This window comes from Cetorhinus maximus, chromosome 13 (assembly GCF_964194155.1).
Source record: "Cetorhinus maximus chromosome 13, sCetMax3.hap1.1, whole genome shotgun sequence".
Lineage (NCBI taxonomy): Eukaryota > Metazoa > Chordata > Chondrichthyes > Lamniformes > Cetorhinidae > Cetorhinus > Cetorhinus maximus.
This window is the reverse complement of record NC_135891.1, coordinates 90,558,371-90,575,502: the sequence shown is the minus strand read 5'-3', so window position 1 is coordinate 90,575,502 and position 17,132 is coordinate 90,558,371. Positions and strand designations below refer to the sequence as shown.

At 43.2% G+C, this 17,132-nt stretch overlaps 1 protein-coding gene across 1 annotated transcript in view; it reads right to left on the bottom strand.

Annotated features, from left to right (window-relative positions):
- Positions 1 to 17,132, bottom strand: part of LOC144688799 (phospholipid-transporting ATPase ABCA1-like) — a 132,275-nt gene that overhangs the window by 24,651 nt on the left and 90,492 nt on the right. The window contains exons 30-35 of the mRNA XM_078555751.1: positions 15,338 to 15,507; positions 9,433 to 9,610; positions 6,241 to 6,356; positions 5,986 to 6,130; positions 4,374 to 4,497; positions 1,017 to 1,146 (exon numbers count right to left, since the gene is read on the bottom strand). Coding sequence (XP_078411877.1) covers positions 1,017 to 1,146; positions 4,374 to 4,497; positions 5,986 to 6,130; positions 6,241 to 6,356; positions 9,433 to 9,610; positions 15,338 to 15,507 — 863 coding nt within the window. The remainder of the gene's footprint in view (positions 1 to 1,016; positions 1,147 to 4,373; positions 4,498 to 5,985; positions 6,131 to 6,240; positions 6,357 to 9,432; positions 9,611 to 15,337; positions 15,508 to 17,132) is intronic.

Sequence of the window (17,132 nt, the reverse complement as noted above, 5' to 3'; positions counted from 1 at the left end):
TCTAGATTAAGAAAAATTCTTTGGTTTAAAAAAAAAACTGGTGCACGGTCCCTGATCCAATCCAGTGTTTTTTATACATAGACTCGCTATTCCCTAGCCATACAACATAGCATACCCTGACCCATTTCATTGCCTTTATACTCAGAAAATTCCCTGACCCTCCCAACTCTGTTGCATGCATGCACTCACTTCAGGATGTGAGCAGGCTGATGAGCTGACCCAGCTCAGTGCATTTATTATCATGCCGAGGAAGTTGCGAGTGTTTGAGTGAGGCACCCAGCTCTAATACAGGGAACTGAATGTGGGCCTGTAAGCTGATATTTGGCAGTGTGCCTTGATAGCGTGAGGCAGCTTGTTGATGCACTGTGAAGGCTCACACAGAAAGAACGGTAAATTATATATAAGGCAGAGGAGGTCAACTGATGCCAGTAGATGTAGACCTAGCAAAATGTCCATACCTTCAGAAGGAGGTGGGGGCTGGGGGGGGGGTGGGGAGAGAAAAAAATCCCTGAAATAAACAGCAAACATCAACTTGAAACCTGTGGTTAAGGAGATTCAGGAGACAGCACTGTTGTAATGTGTAAAATTAAATTCCTAGCAACTTGTACAGAAAAATTTTAATCGGTACATTTGCCATCAGTAACCCTGCAAGTAAGCTACAATTAACAGGCAAAGATAATAAGCAATGCAAATGATCCTTCTGAATGACAAACAGTTCTGTTTTGTATGCCCACGTCTACTAGGAACAGGACTGAGGTCGTCCACACTCATATCAGATAGAATCATCGCAACCAGCTGGGAGAAGAGACTTTCGCCCCACCAGTCAGGACTGGATGAAAACCCAGACCCTAGTGTTGAAAGGTTACAGTTTAATCCATTGTTAGTTTACCCATACACAATTCCACAATATACATTCTAACAGAGGATTGGATCTAGCATTATAAAATGGGTCTGCACTCACTTATTGATCAGAAATCGCTTTCCTGAAAAAAAAAACTATCAGCAGAGCACCTCACCTTATTTTGATAAAGAACTTGTACTGCAGAAGAATTGTGAACAGAAAGAAGACAACTCCCTGGACAGCCATGGCGAACATGTTCTTCCCCACCAGGTCCCAGGAGAGTGGAGACATGAACTTCTTCTCTCCTGCACCACAAATCAGAAAATGCATGGGTGGATAATTCCCCAATTCTGAATCAACTGAAACATTACCATCTTCACTAAGTCTGTACAATTGGTAATAAAATCTTCTCCCATCTGACTTTGACAAAGTCACTGACCTAGGTTTTCCAATCGTCAAGCCCATGAAAAGCCACTGAAACAAATCTGTAACTTCAGTAATATGTTGTGTTAATGGATTTCAGCTGGGGGGAACATCAGGGGTGCTACAATTGGCCTGAGTGCCCCAAGCACACAGGGTTAGAGAAGGTTCCTACTCCTGATCATTTTTCAGTGACCAACCTCAGTCTGCCCTCCTCGCATCTCCTTGGGTGTAGCGCACATCTGGATGTTAGTCAAAGCCAGATTGGGCTTGGCTGTGAGGACTTGCATTAACAGAGCCTGCAGACACTCACAATTAAGGTTTGCACATGAGAAATGGTCACTTGGGTGAAGTAGGAGAGGGTGACTGCTGCCTAGGCGACCTGTAAAGCAGCACACTCAAGAGAAGAGGGGAAAAAATAAAACACTATAGACCTGGGGAAAAAAAGGCAAGTTTCAGTCTGGGGAAAGAGCAGCAAAAACAGAATATAGGGCCTGAACTTCCTCAGAGTGGCAATCAGCATCAGATTGCCACTCCATGCCCCACCACTTACGTCAAATTTTCGACCTTCGGGCGAGGTCCAGGTAGTGCAGCATGTCTGGGACCCAGCATCATGTCCAGGAGAGTCAAAGGTAAGGAGGCCACGCCCCCTTTTTTATGGGGGGAGGGAGGGTGCCAAAGGTTGGGGAGGGGGTAAATCAGGTAAGTTTAAAAGGTCCATTGAAATTTAAAGGTCCTTGACAGGTCAGGGAGATGGGTAAATGGGTGGGTTCGAGATTGGGGTGGGAGGGGAAGGTGCTGGAGGGGTGGAAAAAAGGGTGTTGGGGGCCGGGCCTTGGGAAGCAGGAATGGGGACGGGGTGGGGGGGGGGTGTCAGGCCTTGGGAGGGAGGAAGTGGGGAGGAGGGGGTACCAGGCCTCGGAAAGGAGGAAGGGTGGTGGTGGAGGAGGTGGGGGAAAAGAGGAGGGAGGAGGGGTGTCAGGCCTCAGAGGGTGAAAGGGGGGAGGAAAGGGCCTCGGAGAGGAGGAAGGGTGATGGTGGAGGTGGGAGGCCGGGGGGGAGGGGGGCGAGAAAGAGGAGGGGTGTCAGGTCTTGGGAGGGTGAAAGGGGGGTCGTGGTCAGGCCTTGGGAAGGAGGACGAGGAGGTTGGGGGCTGTGGAGAGGGGTTGGGCCAGGCAGGTCCCGTATGGGTAGGTGGAATTCTATAGAGGGGGCTAGTTGGAGGCTCGTTTGGGGTGGGGGCGGCGGTAGGGAGGGTGGGGTCTGTACAATAGTAACCCAGAAGTTAGAAATGGTTTTAATTTATTGGATCAATTTAATTCATTGGTTTCATTTATCTGTTTCATTTGTGTTACCCAATCAGAACCATCCGACGTTTGCAATTTAAAATTGCAGTTTCAGATGGTTCCCAGTGCGAATTTGCACTTCTGGGCAATTGCCATGTAAACCTCACCTGTGAACTTCCAAAGGGGATTCCCCAGCGCATTTTTGGGGTAACCCCCAATCCAACGCTGGGGAGGAAATTACGACCCAATGTCTTTTCTTCCCTGTAATGAAGAGCTCATTAATGAAATTATAGAATCAAGGTACAATTTTAACCGGGCTGCAAGAAGAGAAAGACATGGGCTATTTGTGTCCAATACTGGGCACCAGACTCAAGAACACAAAAGGTTTGGAGGGGATATAGAAGAAATGTACAAGAATGCGATGAGGGATCACAGCTACATAAGTAGACTGGAGAAACCGCAATTGATCTTCTGAGAGCAGAGAAGGCCAAGTCAAGATCTGATAGAGGTGTTCAAAATCATGAAGGGTTTAGATAGACTAAATAAGGAGAAACTTTCTAATGACTTAGGATCGAAAACTAGAGGGCACAGGTTTAAAAAGGTGATTGGCAAAAGAACCAGAGGTGACAAGAGGAAAGGATTTTAGGCAGTGAGAGGCCAGGATTTGGGATGCATTACGAGGATAGAGTGATGGATACACCTTCAGAAGGGAATAAGATAAATTCTTAAAGGATGAAAACTGGATTGATTTTCCAAAGAGGTTCAATGGGTTGAATGACCTCATTCTGTGCTGTGCTATTTAAATGATTTTGCCCTGTAATGAAGAGTCCATTAATTAAATCACAGGACCTGGAGCTTTGCAGTGCACAATTTTGACCGACTAATTTTGTTATCAGTCATTATCTACATAATTTACGGAGTCAAACTGGCTAATGGAATTCATTAAAAGATACTCAATTTCCAAGATTTCTATGTGCAGGAAATTTAAATTGACATGGCCCAATTATCTGTCCTAAAAAGGATTGTTTTAAGTTAAAATGAATGGGCATGAAACTGACAGGCTCTCTTACGGACATTTGTGCAACACACATGATTTTTCTAAACTGGTCGCACCCAGGCAATCCAGTTGGCCCAGGAGCAGGAGAATCTCCTCCATTGTTATTACACTCCATATTATGGCAGACTTACAGCGATCAGTGCCATAAGAAATTATACTGTACGAATAGAAACAATTTCATACAACATCTATGCAGTTATCAGGAAAGATTCAGTGGGTTGAGGGATCTTTTCTCTGAAAAGCAGACCACCAATAGGAGACCTAGTCGAGGTCTTTAAAATTATGAAGCGTTTCGATTGGGTGGAGGTGGAGAAACTGTTTCCACTTGTGGACGAATTTAGAACAAGTATAAGATGGCCACTAACTGTTTGCATAAATAATTGAGGAGGAATTTCTTTATACAGAGTGGTGAGAATGTGGAATTTCCTGCTATGTGGAATGCTGGAAGCAGATAAGTGTATTTAATGGGAGGCTTGACACATACATGAGGGAGAAGAAAATAGACAGGTATGGGTACAGGATGGGAAGAGGTAGTTAGATTGGGAGGAGGCTTGTGTGGAGTATAAACAAAGGCTCAGCCCAGTTAGGGTGAGTGGACTATTTCTGTGCAATACACATATACTGGGGAAGTGAGAGGCAGGCCATGCAACTGCTGCTCCTCGGTCCTTGAGAATTTTGAACCGATATCCAGATCAGAGGTTTATCAGCTCAAACCACATAGATCAGGCATGCACTAGGTTTAGAAAAATCATTAGAAGCAGTTACTGACCAATCCTCTCATAAGCATCTGCCATTGCTTGATTCTTCACCATGTCAATCATTCCTCGGCCCAGGCAGAAATGTGGGAAAATGAGGAAAACTTTCCTCAGGATTTCATTGACCTCATTCAATTTCTACACAGAAGAAGAATAAAGAGGTCAAACATTAAACTCTTTAATTCCAGTTTCTCCCTTCCTTTCCTGATCACTGATTCTTACTCCATGGGTACTGACTGCCCTCAAGTACCTTGCTGAAGTGCCCCTTATACCCGTGCTAGCCTAGACTGATGGTTAACAGGCTGTTTGGATTTGGTACAATTCTGCAATACTTGATTCTGTCCTTCCCTGACATCCAATACACACTCTTCAGTGGGGGTAACCAGCTTGTGATCAGGAGCAGGAGCCTTAAATGCTTCTTCTCTCCCCAGTCAAGCTGTCTGGAGGACAACTACAGGATCCTCATCACTGCCCTAGCTTAGCTCAATCTTGCTTGGCAGCTTCTGGCCTGTGTGTCTCAGCATATTTGCAGTTTTCCAACACAAACCATAGGTTGTGGAGAATTACAGCTGGTGCAACCTCAGTCTCATGGTTGCCAGGGAGAAATGTTGGTCAGGATAACTCCCTCCTCTTTTAACAATGCCACAGGATTAACATCCAAATGAAGCACCTGATCAGATACATAAGGACTTGATTTAATGTCACATCTGAAGGACAACATGTCGAACAATGCAGGGCTCCCTCAGTACTGCAATGAAGTGTTAGCCTAGGCTTATGTGCTCAGGTACTGCAGTGAGGCTTGAACCTGCAACCTCCCTACTCAGAGGTGACAGAGCTAGAAGTTGAGCCGAACTGCAATTCATTCATTCACGTGCTACTGTTTCCTTCACAGTTTACTTTTCTAAAGAAATTAAAACAAAAACTGCAGTGGATCCATTAGCATCTAATAGGGAAATGACCACACAGTGACTTTTCAACTTCAGTATTTTCTGTTTCAATTTCAGACATTTGTTGTTTCTTTTTCAATTTCAAAAAAAGCAAATTCAAACTTCTTGTTGCACATGTTCAAATCCTCACCAGAATCCTGGAACATCAATATGCCCCTCTCCCTAACCCTGCAAGAACTAATTTATCAGCATCATATCCAACATCATCACTGAGTGTCACAGGGCATTGATAGCCAGAGGTGTGGGAAAAACAACGTCAGCACCCGGTGATAGCAGGGGAATACCAGGACAATGATACCCAGTGATACCAAGATCATCAACACCTCGTGGATTTAGAGGGATATCGGAAATCAATACCCAATGATACAGGTGAATACCATATGGACAGAGGGGAACAACAGGGCGAAGTATTGGTGAGTACCAGTTTGTCAGTCATTGGTAATGGTGCAGTTTGAGATATATTAAATATTTTGCAAAAAGTGCATCAGATAATAGGAAGGGAATTGGGTTTAAAAGTGATTTTCTTACAGTACATCTGTACTAATACACTGAAAATGCTCGACAATAGCAATGGCAAATACAACCTCATTATCTGTTAATTAATCCAAACTTCCCTCAGGACTCCTGAACATTATAGGGCATTATTCATCATGTAACAAGCAGAAAAATGGTGTCTTACATTGTCGTTAAAGAGCTCCAGGACAAAGGTGGCCACACTTCCATTGATACCAATGAACAGGTTAACACAAGTCAGCGCCACATAGGCAGAACTGGGGATACTGAACAAAAAGGATGCTGGATACATGAGGGGAGTGATGGACCACCTGAAGGAACAGGATTAGCAAACATGAAACCAATCAGAAAGAGCAGCAAGAGAACTTTTACAAATTCAACTGAAAGTACAGTTCGGTGATGAAAGGCACTACCCACTTACCCATAGAGGAACAGCAGGAGGATTAGTGCTGGCAAATTGGAGGCAGATACATAGGATTTTTGTTGAAAACAGATGAAGATGATGACCACCAGTGTAGCTGACACTGCGTAATTACACTGAAAAGGAAAGGTATGGAATAAGATAATGCACTAGTTATTAGTCCACTCCTTCTAAAGAGCAATCTACCCCATCATGTGTGCCATGTGACTACTTTAATCTCCTTTTGCCATGCATGAACAACTCCACATCATCATCAAGATTTAGAATGAAGGAGGAGCCATTTGGCTACTGTGTCTGTGTGGCTCTTTGAAAAGACCATTCAAAACTAATACCCTTCACAGATGTAATGACCACAGCCTCAACAAGTCTGTGGAAGAGGGTTTCATGCATTAACACGCTGCATAAACAGATTTTGTCCGAATCTCTCTTTTCGCTCTTAAGTTGAAATTGATGACACTTTGTCCCTGATTCCTCAACTAAAGAAAGAATTAACAACCTAAACTTTTCATTATTTGAAAACTCACTATTGAATTCCTCAGCTTTTTCCACACTAGTGGAAATAATTCCTGTATTAAATTTCTCCTTGATTTCCTGGAATCACCCGGGTTAATATATGTTGCATGTGCTCTGTTGTTTTCTATAACAGGGCATACACTACTGCACATAATACTCCTATAGTGGTCTAGGTCATGTTCTGTATAAATGCATCATTATTTCTTTACTTTTGCACTCTGTAATCCTACTTATAGAACTTCAAATGCAAGTGCATTTGCACTTTCAGTGAATTATGTATTTGAACTCCATTCTGTTCATCCATAATCTTTCCATTGTGTGAATATACCTGTTCATTCATTGTTTTTCTCCCAAGGTGTGTTACCTTGTACTTATCCATATTAAACTACCTGTCTGCCTATTCTGGCTATGTCTTTCTTAAGTCTTTCAGAGTCACAGAATCACACAGTGCAGAAGAGGCCCTTCGGCCCATCGAGTCTGCACCGACATGTGAGAAACACCTGACCTACCTACCTAATCCCATTTACCAGCACTTAGCCCATTGCCTTGAATGTTATGACGTGCCAAGTGCTCATCCAGGTACTTTTTAAAGGATGTGAGGCAAACTGCCACCACCACCCTCCCAGGCACCGCATTCCAGACCGTCACCACCCTCTGGGTAAAAAGGTTTTCCCTCACATCACCCCTGAACCTCCTGCCCCTCACCCCGTGACTGACCCTTCAACTAAGGGGAACAGCTGCTCCCTATCCATCCTGTCCATGCCCCTCATAATCTTGTACACCTCGATCAGGTCGCCCCTCAGTCTTCTCTGCTCCAACGAAAACAACCCAAGTCTATCTAACCTCTCTTCATAACTTAAATGTTTCATCCCAGGCAAAATCCTGGTGAATCTCCTTTGCACCCTCTCCAGTGCAATCACATCCTTCCAAAACGTGGCGACCAGAACTGCACACAGTACTCCTGCTGTGGCCTCACCAAGGTTCTAAACAACTCCAACATGACCTCCCTACTTTTGTAATCTATGCCTCGATTGATAAAGGCAAATGTCCCATATGGCTTTATCACCACCCCACTAACATTCCCCTCCGCCTTCAGAGATCTATGGACACACACGCCAAGGTCCCTTTATTCCTCAGAACTTCCTTGTCAAATTACTCCTTCCGAAGTACATCACCTCACACTTTTCAGGATTAAATTCTATCTGCCACTTGTCTGCCCATTTGACCATCCTGTCTATATCTTCCTGTAGCCCAAGACACTCAACCTCACTGTTAACCACCCGGCCAATCTTTGTATCGTCCGCAAACTTACTAATCCTACCCCCCACATAGTCATCCATGTTGTTTATATAAATGATGAATAATAGGGGACCCAGCACAGATCCCTATGGTACGCCACTGGACACTGGCTTCCAGTCACTAAAGCAGCCTTCTGTCATCACCCTCGGTCTCCTACAACTAAGCCAATTTTGAACCCACCTTATCAAATTACCCTGTATCCCATGTGCATTTGCCTTCTTTATAAGTCTCCCATGTGGGAACTTTCAAAGGCTTTGCTGAAATCCATATAACTGCACCACCTTCATCTACACACCTGGTCACCTCCTCAAAAAATTCAATCAAATTTGTTAGGCATGATCTCCCTCTGACAAAGCCATACTGACTATCCCTGATCAAACCTTGCCTCTCCAAGTGGAGACAGATTCTCTCCTTCAGAACTTTCTCCAATAGTTTCCCTACCACTGACATGAGACTCACTGGCCTGTAGTACCCTGGCTTATCTCTACAACCCTTCTTAAATAGCGGAACCACATTAGCTGTTCTCCGGTTCTCTGGCACCTCCCCCATGGCCAGAGAGGAATTAAAAATTTGGGTCAGAGCCCCTGCGATCTCCTCCCTTGCCTCCCTCAGCAGTCTGGGACACAAATCATCCAGACCTGGAGATTTGTCCATTTTTAAGCCTGCCATCACCTCCAATACCTTGTCACTCCCTATATCAATTTGCTCAAGAACCTCGCAGTCTCTCTCCCCGAGTTCGATACCTTCATCTTCATTCTCTTGGGTTATCCTTACTGCTTGCCAAACCTCTTCCTTTTGTGTCATCGGCGAATTTCAATATTGTGCTCTTGAAACACAAGCCCAAATCATCGAAACATACGGAGAACAAAAGTAGACCCAGTACTGTCCCCAGGAGTTCAAAACTTTCAATCCTTCTCTGGTCTAAGTAAAGCCCATTAACTGTAAGCTCTTGTTTCCTGTCTGCCAACTAACTTGTTGCTACATTCCCTCCTGTAATAAAACAGACTTTCTAACAAATCTCTTGACTCATCTATTGAATGTCTTCTAAAGTTGAATCGACATCACATATAATACATTTCTTTCATCTGATCAGTTAGCTACTTCTTCAATTAAAAAATACATTGGTCAAAGTGGCTTGCCTTTGACAAATACATGTTGGTTGTCCTGGATTAAGCCACACATTTCTAAATGATTAGTAACATCATCTCCTTTCTTGAATAGCTGTGTTTAGGCTGCTCTCCAATCCCACATCACGTTGTCCCATAATCACCTTCAAAAATCTATTTATAATATATCCTATTTCAGACTCTACACCATTAATTCAGGTTCCTTCCACAACTCATGTACACTTTATTCTATCATTAAATGAATCATACTTACCATATCCCATGCAAAGTTAGCGAGCCAATAAATGCCAGGTTTCACACCACTAACAAACTGAAGGTGCTTGGCTTTGCTGACACGTTCTTCAATGAGGAAGAGAACAAAGCTTGCCGGCACAAAGGACATGGCAAAGATGACACAAATGGAGACGAGCAAATCAACAGAGGTGCCTATCCTAAAAGAAGGGGGAGAGGCTCTGCATCATAAGCTAGGCATGGTCACACAAACAACAATTTTAGACATCACTTTCTTCCTCAATGCATGTTTGAATACTGAAAGCCACATGCCAACCAAAGAGGCGCAAACATGATAATTGGGTAAAGCAAACACATTTGTGAATGTCATGAAGCTCTTAATGTTATTGGAAATTATTTTTTTAAATTAGAGGTTTAATCTGTGTGTGGGGGGGGGTTGTTTTAATTGGATTAAAGCCACCTAGTCTGGGTATTTTGATGTATAGTAGTTTTGAGATGTAAACAGCAAGGTAGAGTGCATTTGCATTTTGTTGAATAGAGCATTCAAGGGTGGGAGTGAAATCTTGCACCTAGCTAGGAGACACCAAGCATACTAATAAAATTTGTAATATGAAAGGAGTTCAAAGGGCCTGGTGATACAATGAAAATTTACATTCAAAGGGAAGTGTTGGGTATAACAGAAAGCAGTTGTGTGTGTGCAGAGACAGAGGCAGCAAAGCAGCTGTAAGCCTACAACTGTTTGCAAAGGAACCAAAGTGAAAGGAACCGCATTTGAATTAGTAAGGTGAAAACGCTTTGCCTGGTGTCTGCTTAAAGTCTATGGGTTGTTGTTGTCTTAGTGGAGATTAGTTTGGGAATTTGTTAGAAAGTTATGATAGTAGTAATTTGTGGCTATGTGTATATGTTTAATCTGTTGTAAATTAATAAATGTCTCATTTAATTTGATATAAAAACCTTTCCAGAACTGGTGGTCTTATTCCTGAATTCAGAGCTGCATCTCAAACATATCACTTGAAAATGTAGGTTATGACAGTTGTTTAAAGTTTCCTTCTGGGATTTTAAATGTCAGCCTTTACCAACTGCTGTGCCATAACAGTGAACCATCAGTAATGAAGGGTGCTTCACAGGAACAATCAAAAAATGGACACTGAGCCAATATATTACATGAGGCAACCAAAAGCTTAGTCAGTAAGATGGGTTTTTAATGTGGCCTTTAAAGGCAAGAGAAGGCAAAGCAGACAGTTTAGGAATGGAATTCTAGACCATGGGCAACGCCATGAATTGGGGGGCAAAGAGAGTGGGAGATGATGCATACTGCTGCAGAGAATTTGGGGGTGGAGGGTGAGAAGTTGTAGGACTGGAGAAGGTTACAGAATAGATAAGGGTCGAGCCATGAAGGGATTTAAACACTAGGATGATAATTTGAAATTTGAGGTGCTGGGAAACTGAGAGCTAATGTGTGTTAGTGAAGATACAGGTAATGGATGAGGGGTATTTGTGTGAGGTACGATACGGGCAACAGAGTTTTGGATATACATATGTGTACATGATGTTGCTAAGGTTCAGTAAGAAGAAAGAGAAGTAATGGCACAGGGGCAGGAGGAGAAGCTTTTGCTGGAGAATCTGTAGGGGTTTGACAGGGCAGACACGGAGGTTGTTTCCACTGAGGTTGCAGCCGTGGATAAGGGATCAGTAAATTAGGGCAGAAATCAGGGCCAGAATTTTGAGGTTGTCGGGCAGGTGCGGTGGGTGGGCCCAGGAGCGGCCGGGAAATGGCCCGCCACTCGCAATTGGCCCCCAACTGCGATTTCACGCTGGCTGGCCAATTAACAGCCAGCCAGCATGAAAGGTGCACTGAAAGGATCGGCACTGCTGGGGTGAGGGCAGGAGGAGGGCGAGGGCTGAAGTCAGCGTGGGTGCAGGGGAGCACGCAATGAAAGTTCCCTGAAGGCAGAGAGTTGCCTCAGGGAGCTGATGGATTTAAAACCATCAAATAAAGATTTTAAGAAAAAAAAATGTCCACACATCAGATTTACTCACCTAAGCATATAGATTATAAAAATTCTTCCCAAACATTTAAAAAAAAATTAATATTGGAAAGCACATCCTGCTCTTGGGATGAGGTTTCCTCAAAAATCGAAGGCTGCCTGGCCGATTCGCCCACCCACCAACCTTAATAGGCCTCTTAATTGTCAGTGGGCGCGCTACTAACTCTTGCGCTCGCCCGCCAACCGAAATGTCGTGTGGTGATGTTAGGACACTTGTCCGATGTCATCGCATGCGATTTTGTGCCCAATTGGGTTGGGTGCGTGCCTGCCTGAAGCATGTAAAACTCTGCCCCAGAAGAAAGTGCCTCACTCAGAAGGTGTGAATCGTAGAAATTCTCTATGCCAGAGGGCTGTAGATGCTCTATTGTTGAGTATATTCAAGGCTGAGATAGATTTTTGATCTCTTAGGGAATCAAGCAATATAGGGAGCGGAGAGGAAAGTGGATTTGAGGCAGAAGATCAGCCATGATTGTACTGGCTGGCTGACACAGATTTGCAAGATAACCTGGAAGATGAGCTCAGAGTGTTTTTGGGACAATTTCTTAGAACAGCACATTCTAGAGCCAACCAGAGTACAGGCCATTCTAGACTCGTAATGTACAATAAGACAGTAATAATTAATGACTTCATAGTAAAGGAGCCCCTAGGTAGCATTGATCTTAACACATTTGAATTATGCATTCAGTTTGAGGGAGAGAAGAGTGGGTCTAAGACTAGTGCTTTAAACATAAATAAAGGCAATTACAAGGTTATGAAGACAGGGCTGGCTAAAGTGAACTTGGAAATTAGGCCAAGGAGGAGGTCAGTAGAGGTGCAGTGGCAGACAGTTAAGGAGTTATTTCATAACACTCAGCAAAGATACATTCCAGTGAGAAAGGGGGACTCCAGGAGAAGGATGCACCATCCATAGCTAACTAAAGAAGTTAAAGATAGCTCTGAAGAAGAGTCATATGGACTCAAAACATTAACTCTGCTTTTTATCTCTCCACATATGCTGTTAAATTTGCTGAGTTTTCCCAGCATTTTCTGCTTTTGTTTAAGTTAAAGATAGTATCAAATTGAAATAAAAAGCATACATTATACAAAGATTAGTGAAGGTAGAAGATTGGACAGAATTTAAGAACCAGCAAAAAAAATGGAGGCAGAAATTAGAGTATGAGAGAAAGCTATCTGGAAATATAAAAAACAGATTGTAAGAGTTTCAACAGGTATTTAAAAAGGAAGAGTAACTAAAGTGAGTATTGGTCCTCTCGAGAGAATCTGGGTAATTAATAATTGGAAATAGCAGGGGCATTAAACAGATATTTTATCTCTGTTTTTACTGTAGAAGACCCAAATAACATCCCAGAAATACTTATAAATCAGGAGCTAAAAGGGAGGGAGCAACTTAAAAAAAAATTACAAATCACCAGGGAAAGGGTACTGAGAAACTATAAGAATGAAAGGCTGACAAGTCCCTTAGATCTAATGGGCTGCATCGTAGGATCTTAAAGGAAGTGGCTGTGGAGAAAGAAGATGCATTGGTTGTAATTTTCCAAAACTCCCTAGATTCTGGAAAGGTCCCAGTGGATTGGAAAATCATTATTCTAAACATCTCTATTCAAGGACGGAGACGGAAAGCAGGAAACTACAGTTTAGTTAGCTTAACATCTGCCATAGGGAAAATGCTAGAATCTATTATTAAGGAAATTATAGCAGGGCACTTAGAAAATCTTAATGCAATCAGGCAGAATAAGCATTGTTTTGTGAAAGGGAAATAGTGTTTGACTAATTTATTAGAGTTCTTTGAGGAGGTAACAATGTGGATAGAGGATGACCTGAGGGTGTCCTTGGATTTCAAAAAGGCATTTGATAAGGTGCCACATCAAAGGTTACTATGCAAGATAAGAGCTCATGATGTAGGAGTAACATGCCAGCTAATCAATTCTCTAACCATGCTATCAGGAAGCAGCAAGTAGGAATAAATGGGTCTTTTTTGGGTTGGCAAGCTGTAACTAGTGGAATGTTACAGGGATCAGTGCTGGGGCCTCAATCTGTATCAATGATTTAGGTGAAAGGACTGAAGGTATGTTGTAAAATTTGCTGATGACAGATAGGTAGGAAAGCAAGTTGCAAAGATGACAGAAGGAGTTTGCAAAGGGATATAGATAGGTTAAGTGAGCAGGCAAAAATTTGGCAGATGGAGTTTAATGTCAGAAAAACGTGAACTTGTCTACTTTGGCAGGAAGAATAGAAAAGCAGGACATTATTTAAGTGGAGGAGATTGCAGAACTCTGAGGTACAGAGTGACCTGGGTGTGCTGGTACATGAATCACAAAAAGTTGGTATACAGGTACAGTAAGTGAATAGGAAGGCAAATGGGATTTGTTGTTTACTGCAAGGGGAATAGAACATAAAAGTAGAGAAGCTTTGCTACAGTTGTACAGGGTGTTGGCGAGACCATACTTGGAGTACAGTGTACAGTTTTGGTCTCCTTACTTAAGGATATAATTGCATTAGAAGCAGTTCAGGGAAGGTTCACTTGACTGATTCCTGGGATGAAGGGGTTATTTTATGAGGAAAGGTTGTGCCTGTATCCAATGGAGTTTAGAAGAATGAGAGGTAATCTTATTGAAACACAAGATCCCGAGGGGACTTGACAGGGTGGATGCTGAAAAGATGTTCCCCCTTATACGAGGGGCTAGAACTTGGGGACACAGTTTAAAAATAAGGGACCTCTCATTTAAGTCGGAGGTGAGAAAAATTGTTTTTTCTGAGTCATTAGTCTGTGGAATTGTCTTCCCAGAGAGCAGTGGAGGCAGGTTCATTGAATAGTTTTAAGGCTGAGTTAGACAGATTCTTGACTGACAAGTGAGTCAAAGGATATGGGGGGGTTAGACAGGAAAGTGAAGGTGAGGCCACAATCAGATCAGCCATGATCTTATTGAATGGTGGAACAGGCTTGAGGGGCCAAATGGCCTCCTCCTGCTCCCAATTCATATGTTTGTATGTCCTGAATGACAAAGCTGGTTGTATGGTCTACTCCTGCTCCTATTTATGTTCTTACATTTGTTGGATTGCTCAGAGTGGAACAAAGCGAGTGCAGTTCCACTGAGATGGACAACTGAGGAGCTTAGTTGGAAGAAACAGGTTTGGGCCATCAAGTCAACAGGTGCAAAGAGATCAAGGATAGACAGGAGGGATGATACACTTCAACTGGGGTCAACAGGCAAGGAGGTGGGTCTCATGGATGAGATAAGCTCGAAGCAGGCATGTTGGGTTGGAGGCAGCGGTGGAAGAGATGAGGGAGAAGATGCAGAAAGATGCATCATCAGGGCTAGGGGAGAAGGAAACCTGGGGGAAGTTGTCACGTTATTTTGATATCAAAACAGCAGAGACAGTTGAATGGATGGTCTCAACTCTGGTGACAAAGAAATATATGAGCTCATATTTGTTACTCGAGCTGAGGGTGGCAGGGAACAGGGGTGAGGGGGTTTAAGATCTCTGGTAGTAGAGAAAAGAAGCCTGGAGTAGTGGGCATCTAATTTAATAAGAAACAGTTACAGGCAAGGTACAGTATAGGACAATGTAGAAGGAGCTTTATTCCATACAATAAACAGCAACTATTCATCCATTAGCCTTATCAGCAGACTATTTGCTTGCACGGTCGAGTCCGATGCAGTTTTTGCCTCACATTCACACTCAGAACCCCTGGACAGGGATCACGAGGAGGGACCCTGGCTGACCTTTCCCCACTCCCTAGCCAGGGGTACTGAGGCCAACTACACCCCAGCTGCTGCACTGACAGATCAAAGGTGGAATCCCTGATCTGTCTGACTCAATGCCAATGAGAATCATCTAATTTGTAAGTGTATTTATGAGGTTCTACCAGCTACTTACAGTGCGACCTCAGAGAACTGTTCTTTAGTCAGGTTGAGTGGGTGGTTGAAGACTGTAATCCCAAACATTCTGGGATCTTTGCCTGATGGAAGATTGGCTCTCAGCACTGCATTGCTCATAATGTTCACAAAACTCACCATGGAATGCCAGCCTTTATTGTTGAACCAGACCTGCAAAAAAAGTAAAGCTTCTTTCCATCATATCAGAAATATGCTCGAGCCTCCTATTTAATAACTTGTTGCATCTAAACATTATGCAGTTGGATAACAGACAAACATACATGTAATTGCGGTGAAGCTAATAACATATAGATAATATCCTACTGGAATGATATCAAAGAATCAATTGTCTTCAACCTATGCCTAATTTTCCACCCTCTCCTGCAGGTGCCAACTAATTTTGCGTCAGTCCTTCAGCAGCTTTCCCCAGTGGCTATTTGTCATCAATGACCTGGCTATTCAGTTGTGGAGGCATCAGAACTGAGCCTGACCTGTCCTTGGCTCATGTGCAGAAACACACAATTTCCAGTAAGGGCCACTCAGTGTAAGCAATCAAACTGAGCAGAATTACAGAAATCTTTAGCACCCTGAAATAACTGAACACCGCCACTGCCAGGAAGGCTGGTTCAGTTCATTCTGTGACCATGGACCAAGGACTGGGAAAATAATATACGGACAGGAGCAATAATGAATATTGTGGTGTCCAGAAGGAATAGTAACTACCCAGGACAGCATGGAGGAATTGCTCGTAGAGTAGTATAAATAGCAATAACTGGGGGAGTGAGATAAAGCCTGATAGATTGCAGCTTGCAACAGCTAGAGACCAGAGCACCATGCAGTGATGACTCAGGGTCGGCAGACAGGATGCACCAGTGAGCACGTCTGAGTGAGCAACCTCACACTCGCGCAGGCACAAACCCGTACCTGGCATCAGCTGACTGGCACACACCAATGAAGTCAGCAGCAGAAGCCACACATACACCTACGGAGAAAATCTGAGCTGAGTGCACATGCACAACTGTTCCTGGCGTCAGGAGTTAGTGTAATCTAACTGAAATGGCTTAGCGCAGTAATGGAGCCAACCCATTCTTGCCCCGTTTAGGATTTCAGGTGTCAGCCAATGTTGCCAGCATAGTAATCCAGAGGCCCAAGCTAATGCTTTAGGGGCACGAGTTCAAAACCCTCCATGGTGGCTGGTGAAATTTAAATTCAATTAATAAATCTGAAATTGAAAACTAGTTTCAGTAATGGTAACTAAGGAACTATCATTGATTGTCATAAGAACACAGCTTGTTCACTAATGGCCTTTAGGGAAGGAAATCTACCATCCTTACGTGGTCTGGCCGACATGTGACTCCAAATCCACAGCAATGTGGTTGACTCTTAACTGTTCTCAAGGGATGGGCAACAAACATTGCCACTGATGCTCACATGCCATGAACGAATGTAAAAAACAAACATATAAAACTGGCTAAAACTCCAAAAATTAAAATGAAAAATGAGCAGATCTCCTGTGGTATTGCACACAGCAAGTCAACTAATGCACAGTTTACAGGATGTTGTACATCACAATACACAGTGTATTAATTCCAAGCTAAAGTACAATTATGTTGAATTTACAGCACAGGGACAGGCCTTTTGGTCCATCTGAACATATGAACATGTTCATACTCAACATGAGCCAAGTCCTGCCTTACTTTGTCTAATTCTATGGCATATCCTTCTGTTCCTCTCTTGTACTTATATAGCTCACCCTTAAATGCATCTTTGCTATTCACCTCTACTCCATGTGGTTT